Here is a 17,230-nt window from a genome sequence, read left to right on the forward strand (position 1 = left end):
AAGCGCAAGTAGGAAGCGCTATGTCGAGGATAAATGGACTCTTCGTGGTGAGACATCTTGATGTGCTAGTAGATGGACTAACATCCTATGGCACAGAAGCGATAGCTGTATTTTGTATATTCGTTATATGCCGATCTGAACTGAGGTAAAATCTGATCTTGAGAGGGCCCTATTGGCGAAATTGGCAGCCAGCTGAGGATCTAAATGACCAGCTGAAGTGGAGCTTTGCTTTTATGCTCAGGGGGGTTAGCAGGCATATCGAAGTCTATAAAGGCTGCTTGATATCACCTTGTCCGTTGGCCTCATCCCTCGAGCCGGAACATTTGGGACGCCATGTTCAACTTCCAATATCTGAAGGTGGCACTATGCACCCTCTTCATTACGTCGTCACTCAGCAAAGCCTGGGACATCCCTTCTGATTGCTCGGATCTTGTCATCCCCTTGCGCGTCTCTTCCTGGAACCGTCAAGTGGAAGACTCAGTGCTCACCGATGGCAGCTCCGTGATCGCTCTGGTGTCCGAGCTGGCGCTGACATCCAACAGCTCGACCTGGGCCTACGAGTCCACTGCGCTCAATATCAGCGCCCGCTACTGTGAGCCAATAGGCCCCTCCCGACGTCGAGACGCAATTCAACTGCTCGTCCACGGCATCACGTACACCAAAGACTACTGGTTTGCCCTGGGAATGTCGGGCGTCCAGTCGCGGCTCTACTCCTGGGTGGACTTTGCTACTCGAAGAGGGTACGCCACGCTGTCGATCGATCGTGCTGGTGATGGCGCTTCCTCTCACCCCAATCCATTCCATACCGACCAAATTCCTCTGCACGCGGCGGTGGCCAACCAGATCGCCGCACAGCTAAAGCGGGGACAGATTATCCGCGGACGGTCGTTTGAAAAGGTCATTTATGTCGGCCATTCGCTCGGATCTATGATTGGCGTCGAGCTGGCCGCCACATACCCCGATGCCGTCGATGCCCTTATGCTGACGGGGTACGCCGCCGAGTCGGACACCCCGCTCATCTTGGAAACCGGGCTCCTGCCGGCAAAGGAGGCACTTCCGGTCAGATTCGGCAGCCTGGATGACGGATATCTGGTAACGTCGTCCCTGCCTGGCAGACAAAGGGCGTTTTACGGCCGCAATGGCACCTTCGACCCTCGGGTGTCTGCGCTCGACTTTGACATCCAACAGACGGTTTCTGTAGGGGAAATGGCTACAGCCAGCCTAGCAAAGGTTGCGACCAACTATTCCGGACCCGTGACGGTGATTACGGGCGACCAAGACGCGACTTTTTGTTTTGTCAATGAGACCTCGGATGGCTCAGGGCCGGGAGGCGAATGTGGGCAGGGGAAGACCTCGGGCCCAGCCCGCGTGTCGTCTCTGTTTCCCGCGGCCACTAGCTTTTCAGTCACCGTGCTCGAGAATATTGGACACTGCATTAATCTTCATTACGATGCGATTGTCGCGTACGCGGCGGCGCATGACTGGATGGACGAGCATGTGTGTTAATGCGGAGAATCGGACCATTAATACTTGTCAGAACTATGGAGCGGTAACTTACCGCTAGCAAGGGATTCGTTGCTTCTAGATCCGCATTTCTTTTAAATTGGATACCTTGGCAATCTCGGTATTGTAACCACCGAGTATTGGCCTGTTTTGGGGGTATTTCAACCTGCCCTCGAGTGTGTTCATTCCGTCTGCAATCAATTCTATCATCCTGGATTGGTTGTGTTTGATCTCATTCGTCTACGATGTATAAGTCCATACTGCTTTAGCTCGCTTAGACAATATTGCGGAGAAATTTGATCCTCATTTAGACCTTATAAATTCTTGTGATAAAATCGAAACATCCATTGATCCAAATCATATAGTCGAAACAATATTCCAAAATATACTCGTAGCTACTACCGCCTCCAAACCCGCATCACGCAATGATCCGAGTACAGACCTTCGAGGAAAACAATTGCCCTCCAGCAGAGGACTGAACAGACACCCCGCGATAGAGTATGCCCCTCCCCCCCGTTCGTTCAGCACTGTTAGATCGTTATACCTGACCGCTTGACCGCTGTATACTTTTGATAGACCCTCACACATGCCCGGACAAAAGTCACCGTGACCGACCTTAAATCTAGGGCGGTAGTACTACTATTGTAGTTACTAATAGTACTATATCTGTTTAGGGTATAGAAAGTAAGACCATAGCTATTAAAGGATCTACTTACCTTTTAGTATCCTTTTAAAAGATAATCTCTGTCTATCTCTTATAGTATAAGCTCTGTTTTGATTTATAGAATATAGATTAAGCTATAGAGGGATATACTATATTTATCACGATCGGTTGGGGCGCTTTTATATCATATACTACTACGGATGAACGCTTTGCACAATCTTAAAACAGAAAATTTAACCATCAATAACCACTGCATCATTCTATTACTCCTACGTCTTTTACTTCTTTTTAGGCCTCTTTCCATCTTCATCCAGACCAAAGGCCTTCTACCACGATCCATCCTTGAGCTCCTTATCATTCCCATGCAGCCCAACGTGGTATGCGTTTTTCATAGCGTCGAGGCAGATCGTCCGTCGCTCATCAAAATCAAACATTGGCTTAGAGACAGGTCTACTCTATCAAAGGCGACCTGACCACAGAGATATGATATCATACTAATGCTTGTGAACTGCATGCCCCCAATGTGATCTATATATTGATTGTGCGCCTGGAAATGAGAGACAGGAGGATCAATCGCCTAGAACTTAGGACTGAACTTGCTCATAGCGCGAATTCTGGACCCATAGATAAAGAAAAAAATTGGAATGGGAATCATAGCCACAGTAATAAAACCCAGAATACTAGATGCCCAAGGTACACCTAGATTCCGGTACATTTGTGTAGCGAAGAGCGGGAACGCGCCACCCAAGGTCGAACGGACGAGAGTATTTGCCGCGATGGCCGAGTTGGCAAAGATCATGTACACATCAATGAGGTAGTTGAGACCCTGCATGAAAATAACCAGGATACCCAAACCAATAGGCACACCGGCAATGACCTGTGGCACCCAGGAGATATTGGGGCTGGAAGTCCAGCCAAACCAAAATAGACCAATTGGCAGCAACACAGAGGCGATCATCATCGGCACGAGACGCTCTTCGGGGACGACTTCGCCATGCTTTGCAAATTTGCGCTCAAAACGAGTCTTCGTGGTGTATATGATGAGACAGGCACCGAGCAAGACGCCTATAATAATGGCAATGAATGGGAGGGCAGCTATGCCTGTGTGGGTCCAACCGCGAATTTCACCAAAAGATATTGGGTAGGCCTCGAAGAAGAGGTAGAGGATTCCGTAAACTAGGGCGAGGTAGATAGTCATAGCAACCAGGATTGGCTCTTGCACGAGCATCTGAATGGGTCGGAAGAGGTACTTTGTAACGATGTCTGACATTGTCGGTTTATGTAGATCCAAAAAGGAATGGAGGCCTGAGTTGTTGGTTTCAATGCGAAGACGAGCAGCTCTCCGTTGTAAGAGAACTGGGCCGTACGTCTCGGGAACAACGAAGAGAGCAATCAGACCGAAGAAGGCGGATGTAATTAAGGTAATCCATGCGGTCCAGCGCCAGCCAAGGTATGAATCTGTGAGGAAACCACCGCTGAAGAATATTAGATTTTGGAAAGTGCTTTGAGAATGTCTTTCAAGTATATATTGAGGAGTACTCACACGATTGGGCCAAGAACAGGTCCCATAAAAGTAGCCGAGCTGAAGAGAGCGACAGCCACCGCGCGGTCCACGGGGTTCCAAATATCAGCCAAGGCACCGCCGACAACAGCCAGAGGTGAACAGCCAAAGACGCCAATCAGGAAGCGGCAGACCAGGACTGTCTCCAGATTTTGGGCCATTGCAACGGGAATTTGGAAAATGGCGAAGATGGCATAGCCGGAGAACAGTGGGATACGACGGCCGTATAGCTCACTCAGCGGTGCCCAGCACAGGGGACCTAGAGCGAAACCAAAAACGACCAGACTGGTGCCGAGAACCATTACTTCAGCCGATACATTGAACTCCTTCGCAGTCACACGTGTCGCAGTCGAAAAGACGCTGGATGCAAATGTGATCCACACGGTCATGGAAGACATAGTCAATGTGATGGCCCATTTGCGCAGATTACTGTAGTTCTGAGGGTTCTCGGGGTCCTCTTTGCCATTCCAGTCGACAAGGTTGGGATCTGCGCTGGAGTCATCAGGGTTCTGTGTGGTGTCGACAACTTTCTCGATATCTGTTGTCCTATTTTTATGAATAGTATTGTTGGTGACGCCTTCCTCAATGGAATTGTGTTCCATGGTAAGGCGAGGTGTGTTTGTAGTTGAGTCAAATGGTTGGGAACTCATGGTTGCTCTAAATACCTATGTTAGTAGATGGATATATTGCGGCGACAATGCCAAGGTGTGATATGAGAGAAAACAACGTTAGGAATGAACCTCTCGAGACAGGGGCCATAGGACCCTCAGGGCAATATAACATCGCAGATATTCTAGAAGGGGATAAGCCTCGGAGTTAGAGTTTTCAAAGCTTTGCATTAAAAAAAAGGGCTGTACAGACCCACTTCATTCGCTATTGCAAGATCGGTCGTTCGCCCCTTCACTATATCCGTGGTGCATTCAACCCCCGAGACCTCCTTTGGTGCCAAATTAAATCGCTACGTCATGCTATATAGGTTAGGCCAATAAAACCCTTTCTTTCTGTTGTATATATACGTCTGATTAACTAATCTTGATAGTATCTACGGAGTATTCCGTCGGTCCATGCCACCATGTGGACTCCGCGTGGCGATGGGGGCGCCAAATTATAAATATGGATCGGAAAAGGTTCAAAACCCCATGAAAATTAGCAAATCGACCAGTCAAAGCACGTAAATGCACGAAATATTTTGCTTTTCCCAGTCTAATGGTCGCTCTCGGCTTCAACCAAGCACAGAAAAAAGTGGAGATCCCATGTTGATTTCAAATCTAAAGCCACCTGCTTATTCAGATGATGTCCATTTCTGGTAACTAGTTACAGAATTCCACGTACTCGCTTAGGGCATTTTGGGGGTAGCAGCGTCCTAGAAGAACCTTCAATAATTTATCGGGTACTATAAGAGCAAACTATGGGAATAGATTGAGCAGATTATGTGGTGAGCACAATAGGAGTGCTTTGACACGAAAGCCCCTGCTCTTTACTTCAGGCGCCATCTAGTGTTGTTTGACTGCGGCGATGCTAAATGAATCCATTGTTGCGAACGTGACTTCAAGAAGTCCAATGATACAACAGTAAAGTTCGGCTGTATCGGTAATTTGGTATTGATGCCTTACCCTGGCCGTGCTCCAAATGTCGTCTTGAAGGCATTGAAGTATGGACGCCCAACAAGAATGAAGTCACAAGAGCCGCTGAAGCCCAGGCACAACACTCAAATTCATTGCTAACACCAGGTATTATGGCAAGATAGGAGGTTCAGCGCCCAGTGGATCAACAATCCGACGGGCGCGGGTTAATTAAGGTTCGTGCTAGCGCACCTGCTCTGCAAATCGAGTTAGCCTGACCGACAATTAGTTAATGTTAAGGAAAATGGGGTAGTAAAATACACTTGGAATGGTTTAGTTCCATTTGTTTCGTGATTTCTATGTTTGTTCTAAGAAATTCCTGACACTCCAAGAATCGAGACTTTCCATCCCCCTTTACCTACTCATATAAGCAAGAACACCCTAATGTGTCTTCACATCATCCGCTTTTTTCATTCCTCCAACTAGTTCAACTAATTGGTTTTGTATTGGTTACCCTTGTTATATTAGCCCCATTCTTTCATACAATGCCATACTGCATCAGCTTGCTGTCATAGTAGAGAAGACATAAGGAGCTGCCGTAGCTATGAAAATACGCTGGCTTTGCTGGATAATGAGAGGAATCAAATCAAAAAGGGGTCATGCAAAAATGAATGGAAAGGTCGGGTTGACTCCTGAGGAACAATGCCTAAGTCATTACAAGCCCGACAGGTCTGAACTTGGCAAACTATACGTAAAACAAAGAGGGGGCATTGCAAGGTTGCGGATCTCACCTAGCCGCAGTGGGTCTGACGAGTCAATACAATGCCAATGTACATTTCCCTGACATAAACGCCTTGTAACTTCATATTCGGAAATACACCAGTCCCATTCTCTGCGGATGATATCATCCACCGAGCGATGACCAATCCCCCCTGCATTCCTAAGCCGCGGCAATAGTAATCTGCCCGAGATCTTTATATAGCTCCCCTCCATTCCCAGTTCATTGCACTCGACTGAAAGTCTTCATAGCCATATCAATCATGGTTTCCAAGTTTATCGCAATTATCGCCGGCGTTGGCCCTGGCACAGTACAGTCTACTTATACATACACCCCCTCTATATAAGAAATACAGCACTAACAAAATACACAGGGCGCCTCGATCGCCAGAAAGTTTGCTAAGGCGTACTCTGTTGTTGTTCTGGCTCGAAACCCAGAAAGCTTCGAAGTACTCGTTCAGGGGATCAATGCTAGTGGCGGCCAAGCCTTCGGCATTAGCACTGACGTCTCAGACTTAGAGAGCATGAATGCCGCCTTTGATAAGATCGCAGCTCAATACCCATCGTCTAAGGTTGCCGCCGCGGTGTTCAATGCTGGCGGCGGCTTAGTCCGAAAGCCATTCCTTGAACTTACTAAGCAGGATTACTCAACCTCACTTGCATCTCAAGCGTATGTTATTTTGCCCCCATATTTTGCTCTCAATGAGAACGAATCAAAAATATATGAATTTTAGGCGTTAGCACTGATTTGTACAATAGACAAGGTGCTTTCAACTTCGCTCAACGCTCTCTCCCGCTCCTGATGGATTCTCGTGAATCCTCCGAGTATCCGCCAACTCTGATCTTTACCGGAGCTACAGCGAGCCTAAAGGGCTCAGCTAACTTTGCTGCCTTTGCCTCGGGCAAGTTTGCACTACGTGCGTTAGCACAGTCGCTTGCTCGTGAGTTTGGACCGCAGGGTGTGCATGTCTCGCATACCATCATTGATGGTATCATTGACATACCCCGGACCAAGGCATGGGCCAATGAACACGTGGATGGGAAATTGAGTCCTGATGCTGTAGGTATTAGTTCATTTGGTATATTGGTTTGGTCACTGACTTAGTTTAGATTGCGGACTCGTATTGGTTTCTGCACACTCAGCCACGGACGACATTTGCCTTTGAATTAGATCTCCGTCCATATGTCGAGAAGTGGTAGCCATTTGATTCAAGTCCCGGGGCTCTTCGAATATACTGTACATAACCTGAGAGAAGCGAGTTTCTCACTTGTTCCGGACTACCTGACGCGAGTATCTCGATTTGTATCTTTAAAATTAATGCGCACAGTGTTGTGATATGAGGCTGGTGCAGAACAGGAACCAAGCCGAACCATTGAAATTAATCCCGAAGTATGTATACGAAGAACCAAGTTGATTTCCAATCACTTATTCTTCTCGTTGTATATATAGCGTCATGTTTCCCTCTGAATAAATAACACAATTCTTACCTCTGAACCTACAACACATAGGATACTATGAGAATTGATTCACTATATTTCCAAAAAGAACTAGTGCTAAAAAGAGCCAGGCTACTTCCATGGGCAAGCCCAGCACTCGTCGGGTTTCTCAGTGCTTAATATCTGGGGATAGATCTATGATTCATTGATGACCTTTACTTTAATTTCGTTATGATCTGATCTCATTGCGGCTGGGAATCTACAACCTCGTAATATCGTGGCGAATTTCCCATTATGCAAACGTGGCACCAATATGACAGGCAGCATAAAATTATAACGTAATTCCCGCCCGAGCGAGACACCCGGCCGACCGAGACACCCCATCCAAAATCGCGTCTTTCTGCCCACACATCAACTTCAACCACCTACCATGCCACCAATTCGCTCTGAATCCTCGCAGAAATTGGCTAATCGAGAGGGAAAGATCTTATTAGCCCTTGATGATCTTCAAAAAGGCCGTATCAAATCTATTCGTGCAGCAGCGAAGCTATACGAAATACCGCTTGCTACACTACACCACCGCGCCCAAGGACGCCTTTCACGCGTTGATATACGCCCAAACGGCTATAAATTGACCCAATTAGAAGAAGATTCACTTGTTGAATGGATTCTCTCTATGGATTTACGTGGAGCAGCACCTAGGCCGGCTACTGTACGAGAGATGGCTAATATCCTACTGGCTGCACGTGGTAGCTACCCCCGCCTACTGTTGGCAAGAATTGGTCATCAACCTTTATAAATCGACGCGATGAGATTCGATCACGCTTCTCTAGACGATACGACTACCAGCGTGCACTAAATGAAGATCCAAAATCGCTACGAGAGTGGTTCACGACCGTACAACGTGTTATTGATGAGAACGGTATACAAGCGGAGGATATCTACAACTTTGATGAGACAGGATTTGCAATGGGTCTTATATCTACACAGAAAGTGGTCACACGAGCTGAATACTATAGTCGGCGATCGATACTACAGCCAGGAAATCGTGGATGGGTTACTGCTATTGAAGCAATTTGTGCAGATGGCTATTCGCTACCGCCATGTGTGATTTTCAAAGGTAAAGTCGCTATTGCTGGTTGGTTTGATAATCTACCACGCGATTGGCGATTTGAAGTATCCAATAATGGCTGGACTACCGATGAGATTGGCCTACGCCGGCTAGAAAAGCTATTTATCCCATCAACGAATTCACGTGTACGTGGTCGATTTCGGCTACTAATTCTTGATGGCCATGGTAGCCACCTTACGCCTAAATTCGACCGATTATGTGCAGAAAACAATATCATACCTCTGTGTATGCCTTCGCATTCATCACATCTACTACAACCGCTAGATATTGGCTGTTTTGCAGTGCTAAAGCGTACATATAGTCGCTTTATAAGTGATCTTGCACGCAGGGGATATAATCATATCGATAAATTCGATTTCTTGGAAGACTACCAGCATGCGCGGCAAGAAGCCTTTCAATCAAGCACTATTCAAAATAGCTTCACAGCCAGTGGCTTAGTACCAATTGATGCAGAAAGAGTGCTCTCGAAGCTTAATATCTCTATACGAACACCTACACCACCACGCAGCCGGCCAAGCAGCAGATCTAGCCAATTCACACCACAAACACCTAGAACCGTTACTCAGCTATTCAAACAAGCTTCTATGTTAAAGGATCTGCTAAAACGACGGTCAAAAAGTCCTCCAAGCCCATCAAAAACTATCTTGGATCAACTTATTAAGGGTCACTGCCTATCGCTACACAACACTGCATTGCTTGCGCAGGATAATGCAAATCTACGCGCAGCAAATGAAAAGAAACGCCAGAAACGTAATCGGTCGCATAAACAGATACCCTGCGAAGAGGGTTTGACCGTTGAAGAGGGCCTACAGCTAGCTACGCAGCTAGAACTATCAGCAGAAGCACCTATGGTAGAATCATATACGCAGGGCGAATTGCCTATTCAGGCAAATAGGCCGGCTACTAGGGCCCCGCCCAGGTGTAGTGGGTGTAGGGAGATTGGCCACAGGATCAATTCATGTAAAAATCGCTATATTTAGTCAAATGGGTAGGCGTTGGTTGAGATAATCGATTTTGAAATTTTCTAATGGTGATGGGTGTCTCGGTCGGCCGGGTGTCTCGCTCGGGCGGGAATTACGTTATACAGTGCCGCTGATGGAGTATTAGGTAATCTCTATATGAAAACTTAGAAGCGAGTATACCGTTTCATGTATTGCCTTCGCCCTGGTTTAGCATCCTTTTCCTCCCAATCTCGAGTGCCTCAGGCTGTATGTGCTTGGCGGGTTGATCATGTAAATTAATTTACATATGTCGAGACGAGTTTGGGGCAATAAGGCGGCTAGACCAAAAATGCTCCATTGGCTGGCCACATTCTTAGTTGTTATCGTTATTTATTGCCTCGAGAATATATAACAGCAATTTCCATAACGGTGACACCGTGAGATTGTACAGCATCAAGGCTGTAAACATACCATTTAAATTTGCCACTTAATTTAGTAGATTCTATTATTTCAATGAATCACCCGAAACGTGCTTTACTTAGTAGCTCAGTAAGGGTCAGAGTGTTACGTTATATATGATTCAGCACCTGGGTCTTCGTAGAGACAATTCCGGACAGAGCCGCTGCCACAGCGTGGGCATTGTTGCGTGCACGAACGCACGCTCAAGCTCGTTCAAGGCGAGCTTGAGGACTTCAAGACAGCTTCATTGAGCAACGTCGTCGCCCTCCTCGACCTGACGAGCCACATGACCAATATAAAGCGCCACCGATTCGGTGACAGAGGAAGACTCGTCATCCTGCGCAACTTCCTCCGAAGGCTCAGATAACTAAGCAGTGAAGTATTCTGTCAACTACGAGGCATGAGAATAAAGCGAAGTAGGAACGAGGAAAGAGAACTTGAGGGGCCCATATGAGACGATGAAAGGCCGGAGGGATTGAGAAAAAGGAGGCGTATTGATGCCAGTCTGAGGACTGTCATTAGGGTCAAGGTATCCAATCTGGTCGCGGCGTGGTGTAGAAATGTAGACGGCGCCTCGAATCTCCCGCGGCCTCCAACAAAATTGACGTTGATGTCTTTCTTGACTAACAGCCTTTCGGTTATTCCGTCGCACGACGAGTAAGTAGACTGCTAGATTGGCGTATTATCATCTTTGTCTTCGCAGTTCACGTTGGCACGGGGATGGCTTAGGATCAGATTGACCATTTCTAGGCGTTTGCTTTGAATGGCATAGCATATCTGGTTCTGGATGTCCAAGTTTAGACCTTTTTGTCTAAGAAGCCGTTTCACAGCATTTACCGAGCCATAGGATACTACTTGGCGAAGAGGTAGCTCAGCATCCTATGATGATTGAGCACTAAGAAGTACCTCAAAGTACCTCGGACTTCGGATCGTTTAATAATTTCTATCACAGGCCAATTGAAGCGAAATGCAGAGGGCCATGGCGAGTAGCATGAATCATCCTGTAGATCAGGGGCGGTGCCACTAGAAAGTAGCAGATGCACGAACCTATTCTACCTGCGAAGACTGCTAGGTGGAGCGTCGTTCGGCCATGTTTGCGCTTCATGTCTACTCTGGAGTTGAGTTGTTATAAAACGCTCTTGACGGCGGAAAAGGTTCCGTAGAGGATGGCATACGACAGGGCGCTCCCCCGCACTTGATTTTGAAGGTTGATGTCTAGATCTCGACGATTAAGCAAGAGGTCACGCGCAGCAGCGGCAGAGTATTTTAGCGCCCTCACTAAAGGAGATTAACCTCGGTAAAATGCATTGATGTTGGCGTTTTGCTGGAGCAAAGCCTCCGCGAGACTAACGTCGTCGTATTTCACGGCTAGGTGCAACAGATCGCTGTTCTGAAATTTGCTGTTGTATTTCCGGATGCTGGGCTGCAGTCTCAAATCAAGGCCTTTGCATGATTTTGCGAGGCCAGATATCGCACTGCCGTCCAAATGCGACAGAACCCACAGCAAAAGCTCATTGGGCAGTCTGATGTTTGGTTGTAATGTATTAGCTCATCGGTAAAATCAGTAAGAACGAATTGAAACAGACCATGATTGGACAGCGGATTGGAGCGAGGAAGCAAACGAAATGTAGATGAGGATGAGGTGTGAAAGTTGGACGTGGGGAGGCCTTTTATATCTCGTCTCAGCAAAATTCTGCGATCTGCTAGGAGTGTAACCCGTCACTCTGTTGAGGCGCGTAACAATCATACGGCAGAATCGAAGCCTTGACAACAATTCGCGGTTTTAGAGAATCTCTGAAGTCTAGCTCCAGTGAACGCCAAAGCTATCCCTGGTAGTGTGTTAATGGCCCCGGGAGACTGAGTCTATCTTTCGTACCTACTTCTTGCATCTAGCGCTATGAGCGTTGAAGCAAATCACATATAACACGCACTTCGAAATTCCATAGGAAACCCAGAATTTAACCCAGCATTTGCTGACTATGCTGCCTACGGAAGTAGTCAATCTGTTCGCCAATACATGGTCGCTGCGGTCTACAGCCACAAGGCAGTTGATTCGGGCAGCATTTATATGGAATGATATCCCTTCTCGAAGGCCACGGCTTGGCCGTCTCGGCGCATACTGCGTGTGAATGCATTTTCGACGCATCGATTGTTTCAAGCAAGCTTTTCATGCGAGCAGCCGAGCAGCCATCCAGGTAAAGAGCCTACGGCGATGGCATATAAACCGGCAGACTTTTAGGCTTTTGACTAAGGCAATACATTGCGAGAAGTTGACATTCGTCAGCATTGGCTACAGCAGTAGGTACAACGGGGGGGCCATTCCTATAAATAGTTTATTAGGAATTTCTTCAAGAGAATTCCGCAGAGGGTATTCGTTCCGTAAGAGGAACCTGTTTGAACAGTGTCATTTTAATGATATTCGCACTAGTCTCAGGGCGAGATGTATAATTGGCACAGGCGGCGACGGAACGTAGCCTGAGAGGTGCTGTACATCCTCTCTGCTTCGCGAACAGAGTCTTCTTTACTACCTAGTAAGTTTGGCCTCCTACTTACGCTAGCTTGGTGCACGACAAATGACCGGGTTTTGGACGCATCCAGCAGGTAATGAAGGTGAAATTTCCTTTCATTTACTTCTAGCTCAAGTTGACTGTGAGACATAATCATTGAAAAACTTTCCACCGTCAGTATAACCATGGATGACAAAATGTAACGACTCATTGGGCAGAAAGAATCCGTTTTCCTCGGAAGAATCTTCATGGACAAGGTGCATGGCAAAGACTTTGCGTCCACGGGCATTTTCGATTTTCAGCATTTCTAATACCAAATCAAACAGCAGCAAAGCACCTGCAGTATCTTCCATGGCAGGCCGAGCCATCCTGAGGCCAGGGACGAGATTTTGAGTGATGTAGGTCAAGATATCAGCGTTGGGCCAGCGGAGACAGAGCAACTCCACAATCCATCCTATGTTCATGTTATAAGTCTCCTCGTATAAGTATCGTGATGGGTCCCAGCCTTTCGCAATACCGAGGATCACTTTAGCCCACCGAGTTAACGGCAAAGTAATTTCTCCAGACTCCGCGAGAAGCAAATGCCTAAGTGTTTCGCGGTCACAATAGACCTGTACCAAAGCATACATCGCGCAGGCAATTGCGTCTTCACGGCTATCGAATGTGATAGGCAGAATGGCATCTTCTGCGTAGCTGAGGTCGGTTCGCTGGAATATTGGATGGCCCGTACATCGAAGGAACGCATTATATAGCGAATTCGACTGAGCGAAGAGGAAATCGACATATTGCCTAAGATCGTCTAACTTCCGGTAAACCTCAGACTCGCTATCATTGCATCCCGAAATGCAACCTTCTCCATCTCCACGTGTTGAAACCTTCAGCAGAGATAAATCCAAATCATCGCAGCGGGACTTTGAGCATCTCTGAAGAAGGAGAATAGTTGACACACGGATGGTATCTGCCATCGTGAGAGAAGAGGAGTTCTTGTGGTGCGCAGATCCGGCGCGCAAGAAGATCGAGCTCTCGGTCAGCAACTTGGCTGTGATGTGTTGCATGCGACGGCCCTAAAATGAGAAACCCTTTTGCACGGATGAAAATACTCGCACGCAATACCAATCGGCCGTAAGGTGTTCCAGATAAAGCACGGTAGTGCCGAAGGATGAGAGTCTCTAGCCCTCGTAAATGGCAGTAAAAGGTCTTGACGGTCCCAACTACATTTTCGAAGAGTATGAAGAAAATCACCGCAGCAAGGACATCCTCGATCCGGCTGGTGTCTTGCTTAACCAATTGAATCGCACGACTGAAGTAGTTCAGCGATTGAAGAAAAGGTGGTGGCAAGTTCTTTGACCGTGGCTGGTACGGATTCCCAAGGGAGTAGGCAAATCGAGCGGCAGAGAAGGCAACCGTAGCTTCTCTAAGGGCGGGCAAATCTAACCCACTTGACACAACTAGTCGAACGCTTTTAGGTAGGAAGTTAATGATATGGGAAAAGTATTGGTGAAGAAAAATCCCGTCGGAAACAGCGATTGCGGGCTTATGAGGAATATTCAAATTCGTAGAAGTGGGGGCTTTAAGATTGTCCGCCTGGGAGAAGCTCGCCAAAATCTGAAGTTGGCGGCCCCTGGTGGAAGTTGGATTCGGGAGTACGTCTTTGTTGATAGTGCCGTGCTGGGTACGTCGATGATTATACAACTTAGCGCGAGGTACCTCACTGTAGTCAAGGTTCCGAGTATCAACTTCAGCTGCCTGCCCCAAATTGAAAGACGACTCTTGAAATCGAAGTGGAGGACTGCGAAAAGAGCAATGGATTCCTAGGCGCGAACAGAGCCCACAGCTAGGCCTGTCCTCGTCACACTGATTTCGACGAAGTGTCATATCAGTAACTACTCGAACCGTCTGCGGGGTAGGCTTAACTTTTCGTTTTTTCTGTCTGCACGGAATGCATCCATTTCGGCTGCGGGTTATATTGGTCTTCCTATACCTCCTCGGTACAGGTTCGTACATGACTGGCGATAAAGGAAAGTGGTGCCTAGTGATACTGTGAGATGTCGTTTCAGTAATAATCGAGTAGTCACTTCGGTGTCTGAGGGTGCCTGTCGGGATGAAGAGAGGTAGTGGAACCGGGGGCACTCAGCTCAGCAGCTGTCAAAAAAGGTTCAGCTTACCTCAGTTCCCTCAGCCTCCTCCAGAAAGGGGCGGTGAATTTGGCAATCCACCGCCTGCTGTTTCCAGTAATAATGACTCGCTTTTTGGGGGGGGGACTGATGAAGTGGGTCAGCGTGGCAGAATCAGCTGAATCCTGTCTCATCATTGGCTGTGGTCTTAATACCGTATATCACAATTCTGACAAATTCTTCCACCTAAAAAACCTTTAAATTGCTGGGTACAGCGGCATCTTGGATCGAGCTAACGATCAAAGTGGATCCAGTGGATCCGCGTATCCGAATCCGTATCTGTGCTCGTATCCGAACTCGAGTTCATTTATCTTGCTTTCGATCTCCATTCGAGCTCGGCTTGCGCAAGTGAGAACTGTTGTAGTTCAGAGGTATGAAGTCTGTTATTTATTTAGAGGGAAACATGAGGCTATATATACAGCGAGATGATCATGTTGATTTCCAATCGGCTTGGTTCTTCGTATACATACGTCGGGATTAATTCCGATGGTTCGGCTTGGTTCCTGATCTGCACCAGCCTCATATCACAACAAGAACGAATATTATTAAGATCTAAGGATGGGGCCGCGAAGGTCGCATCGTAAGTCCCGCAACGGCTGCGCCGAGTGTAGGGTGCGGCGATTAAATTTTTTTTTCCTAACTGCACTCCGCTTTTCTCCGGTGCCTTTGGCTGATCTGCTCTATAGTGTGATAAACGATATCCCTGTACCAATTGTGTTAAACATGCCATTCTATGCATTTATATTGAACCTGTCGAGGGGCAAGCGACCCCAGCCTCGAGTGCTTCTCCGGCGGCTTAGGTGCAGACACCATTTCAGTCGTATGTCTATCCTACCTCGTAGACCATGACCAGTATGCCTACTCCCGGCGGCGACCCCCCCATAGCGAACTATAATTCCAGATTTTGAACTTGACTCGGGGGGTCGATGGGATCTCATGGGGGCCCTTCCTAGGACGCCCGGCGCTTCTGTGCTAAATGCAGAAGACTGGGCGCTTGATCTGGAATTAATGCATTACTATGGCTCGATGACATGTAACACTATATCTTGGCGCGAAAATATCTGTCACACCTGGAGAGTTATCTTGCCTATAGAGGTATCTTTGAACAAATACGTGATGTATGGTATTTTGGCTATTGCTAGCCTCCATAAAGCCTACCTCTACTTGAATCAGAAGATAAAGTATATCAAGGCGTCAGCCTACCACTTAGCGGTCACCCTGAAAGAATTCCGAGAACTTATTACGTCTCCGGTGGACCATATAAATCAGCAACCGGTGCTTTACGTTGCTTCGCTGATCTGTATACATATTTCTACGGTACCGATCCAACTGGGTGTCGGCCATTGGCCAAACTCGATTTCCAACATGGTCAGGTTATTTACGAGTATAAAAGGCTTTCAAGAGATCATAAGGCCTTTCTTGGAATCTTTACAAAAGACGAAACTTGTGCCACTAGTGGGCTCTATTTATCTGCAGCATAAATGCTCCCTCCGAGGTAAGATCACAACCTACATATATGATGAATTTCCTATCCTTCTGACACAGCCGACAATACCGACAGCCCTCCCGTGGTTATACAAGATCTATCTTTAGCTAAGTGATCTATCATCGTACTTTGTGACTATTGTGGTCGTACACCACCTCGCATTTGTAGCTACTAGCTAGCTACTGATCGCAATCACTATCCAGGTAGGTGGGCTCTTAAATACACCTCCATATCTCTTTAGGTGATATTCTATTATACCCTATCCCTTTAATATATCGCTTTTCGGACACCCTTCTGAGGAAGGCCCTTCTTTGCAGGTATCATCATCGCAAATCGTGTATCCTGAACGCCTCACGGGCTGTTTCCTCTCTTACGATGAGCACCTTACGCCAGATCAATTGATTAGCCAACAAAACGCAAATCAAATTGCCTACTCTACGCTAAGCACTTCAGAATTCCAGCCTCATGGTACTACTTCTGCACCATCAACACTTAGACGAGTTGGCCCTGGTACTAGGAAGCCCTGGGTTCGCTACTCCGAAATGGACATAAAACAGTTTATTGAATGGTGGCGACATACTGCCGGTGCTCATCCACAGCCTCCACGACGAAAGGTTAACTTCGACGCAAACTATACATCGGCTCTATGGAAGTGCTTTTACCAGGTTGCACACTACCATATTGGGCAGCCAATGACAATCTGTCAAATATGTAGGAAGGCTGCTCCTCACCCATCACATACTAGCACCCTCAATTCATTGAATATGCATCGTGAGAGTAAATCTTGTGAGAAGGGAGCTGACAATGTATCTCTCCAGCAGACTTCATAGCAATCGATACAATTTGCGGTAAAGTATACTACTTAATCCGAATCCTAAGAGAACTGTATTCTGATACAAATTATCTATCAAACAGTCCGAGTGTCCTTCGCCGCAGAAGACAGCTTTCAACATGAATGACTGGGAGCGAACTTCAGGTCAATTTGATCACAATGTGCCACCTTCAATTCCAAGTCTTTGCACGCCCA

The 17,230-nt window shown here is 47.1% G+C and overlaps 5 protein-coding genes across 5 annotated transcripts; 3 read left to right on the top strand and 2 right to left on the bottom strand.

Annotated features, from left to right (window-relative positions):
* Positions 1-333: 333 nt before the first annotated feature.
* N7481_013391 (alpha/beta hydrolase) lies at positions 334-1,932 on the top strand (the record flags this gene model as incomplete). Its single annotated transcript, XM_057272610.1, has 2 exons — positions 334-1,463; positions 1,869-1,932. The coding sequence occupies 2 exons, from the start codon at positions 334-336 to the stop codon at positions 1,930-1,932; spliced, it is 1,194 nt and encodes a 397-aa protein (XP_057115242.1).
* An 812-nt stretch (positions 1,933-2,744) lies between these two features.
* Positions 2,745-4,378, bottom strand: N7481_013392 (MFS transporter; the record flags this gene model as incomplete). The annotated part of the gene is made up of 2 exons (XM_057272611.1): positions 2,745-3,642; positions 3,711-4,378. 2 exons carry the CDS (start codon positions 4,376-4,378, stop codon positions 2,745-2,747), a joined length of 1,566 nt encoding a protein of 521 aa, XP_057115243.1.
* A 1,952-nt stretch (positions 4,379-6,330) lies between these two features.
* N7481_013393 (uncharacterized protein) lies at positions 6,331-7,267 on the top strand (the record flags this gene model as incomplete). The annotated part of the gene is made up of 4 exons (XM_057272612.1): positions 6,331-6,378; positions 6,442-6,737; positions 6,827-7,127; positions 7,178-7,267. 4 exons carry the CDS (start codon positions 6,331-6,333, stop codon positions 7,265-7,267), a joined length of 735 nt encoding a protein of 244 aa, XP_057115244.1.
* A 5,407-nt stretch (positions 7,268-12,674) lies between these two features.
* N7481_013394 (uncharacterized protein) lies at positions 12,675-13,508 on the bottom strand (the record flags this gene model as incomplete). The annotated part of the gene is made up of 1 exon (XM_057272613.1): positions 12,675-13,508. One exon carries the CDS (start codon positions 13,506-13,508, stop codon positions 12,675-12,677), a length of 834 nt encoding a protein of 277 aa, XP_057115245.1.
* A 1,932-nt stretch (positions 13,509-15,440) lies between these two features.
* On the top strand, positions 15,441-16,318 carry N7481_013395 (uncharacterized protein; the record flags this gene model as incomplete). Its single annotated transcript, XM_057272614.1, has 3 exons — positions 15,441-15,537; positions 15,619-16,212; positions 16,263-16,318. 3 exons carry the CDS (start codon positions 15,441-15,443, stop codon positions 16,316-16,318), a joined length of 747 nt encoding a protein of 248 aa, XP_057115246.1.
* Between the last annotated feature and the right edge of the window lie 912 nt (positions 16,319-17,230).

The sequence above is a fragment of the Penicillium waksmanii genome (assembly GCF_028829765.1).
Source record: "Penicillium waksmanii strain IBT 27052 chromosome Unknown utg000011l:1.0-400869.0:1.0-401085.0, whole genome shotgun sequence".
NCBI classification, from domain to species: domain Eukaryota; kingdom Fungi; phylum Ascomycota; class Eurotiomycetes; order Eurotiales; family Aspergillaceae; genus Penicillium; species Penicillium waksmanii.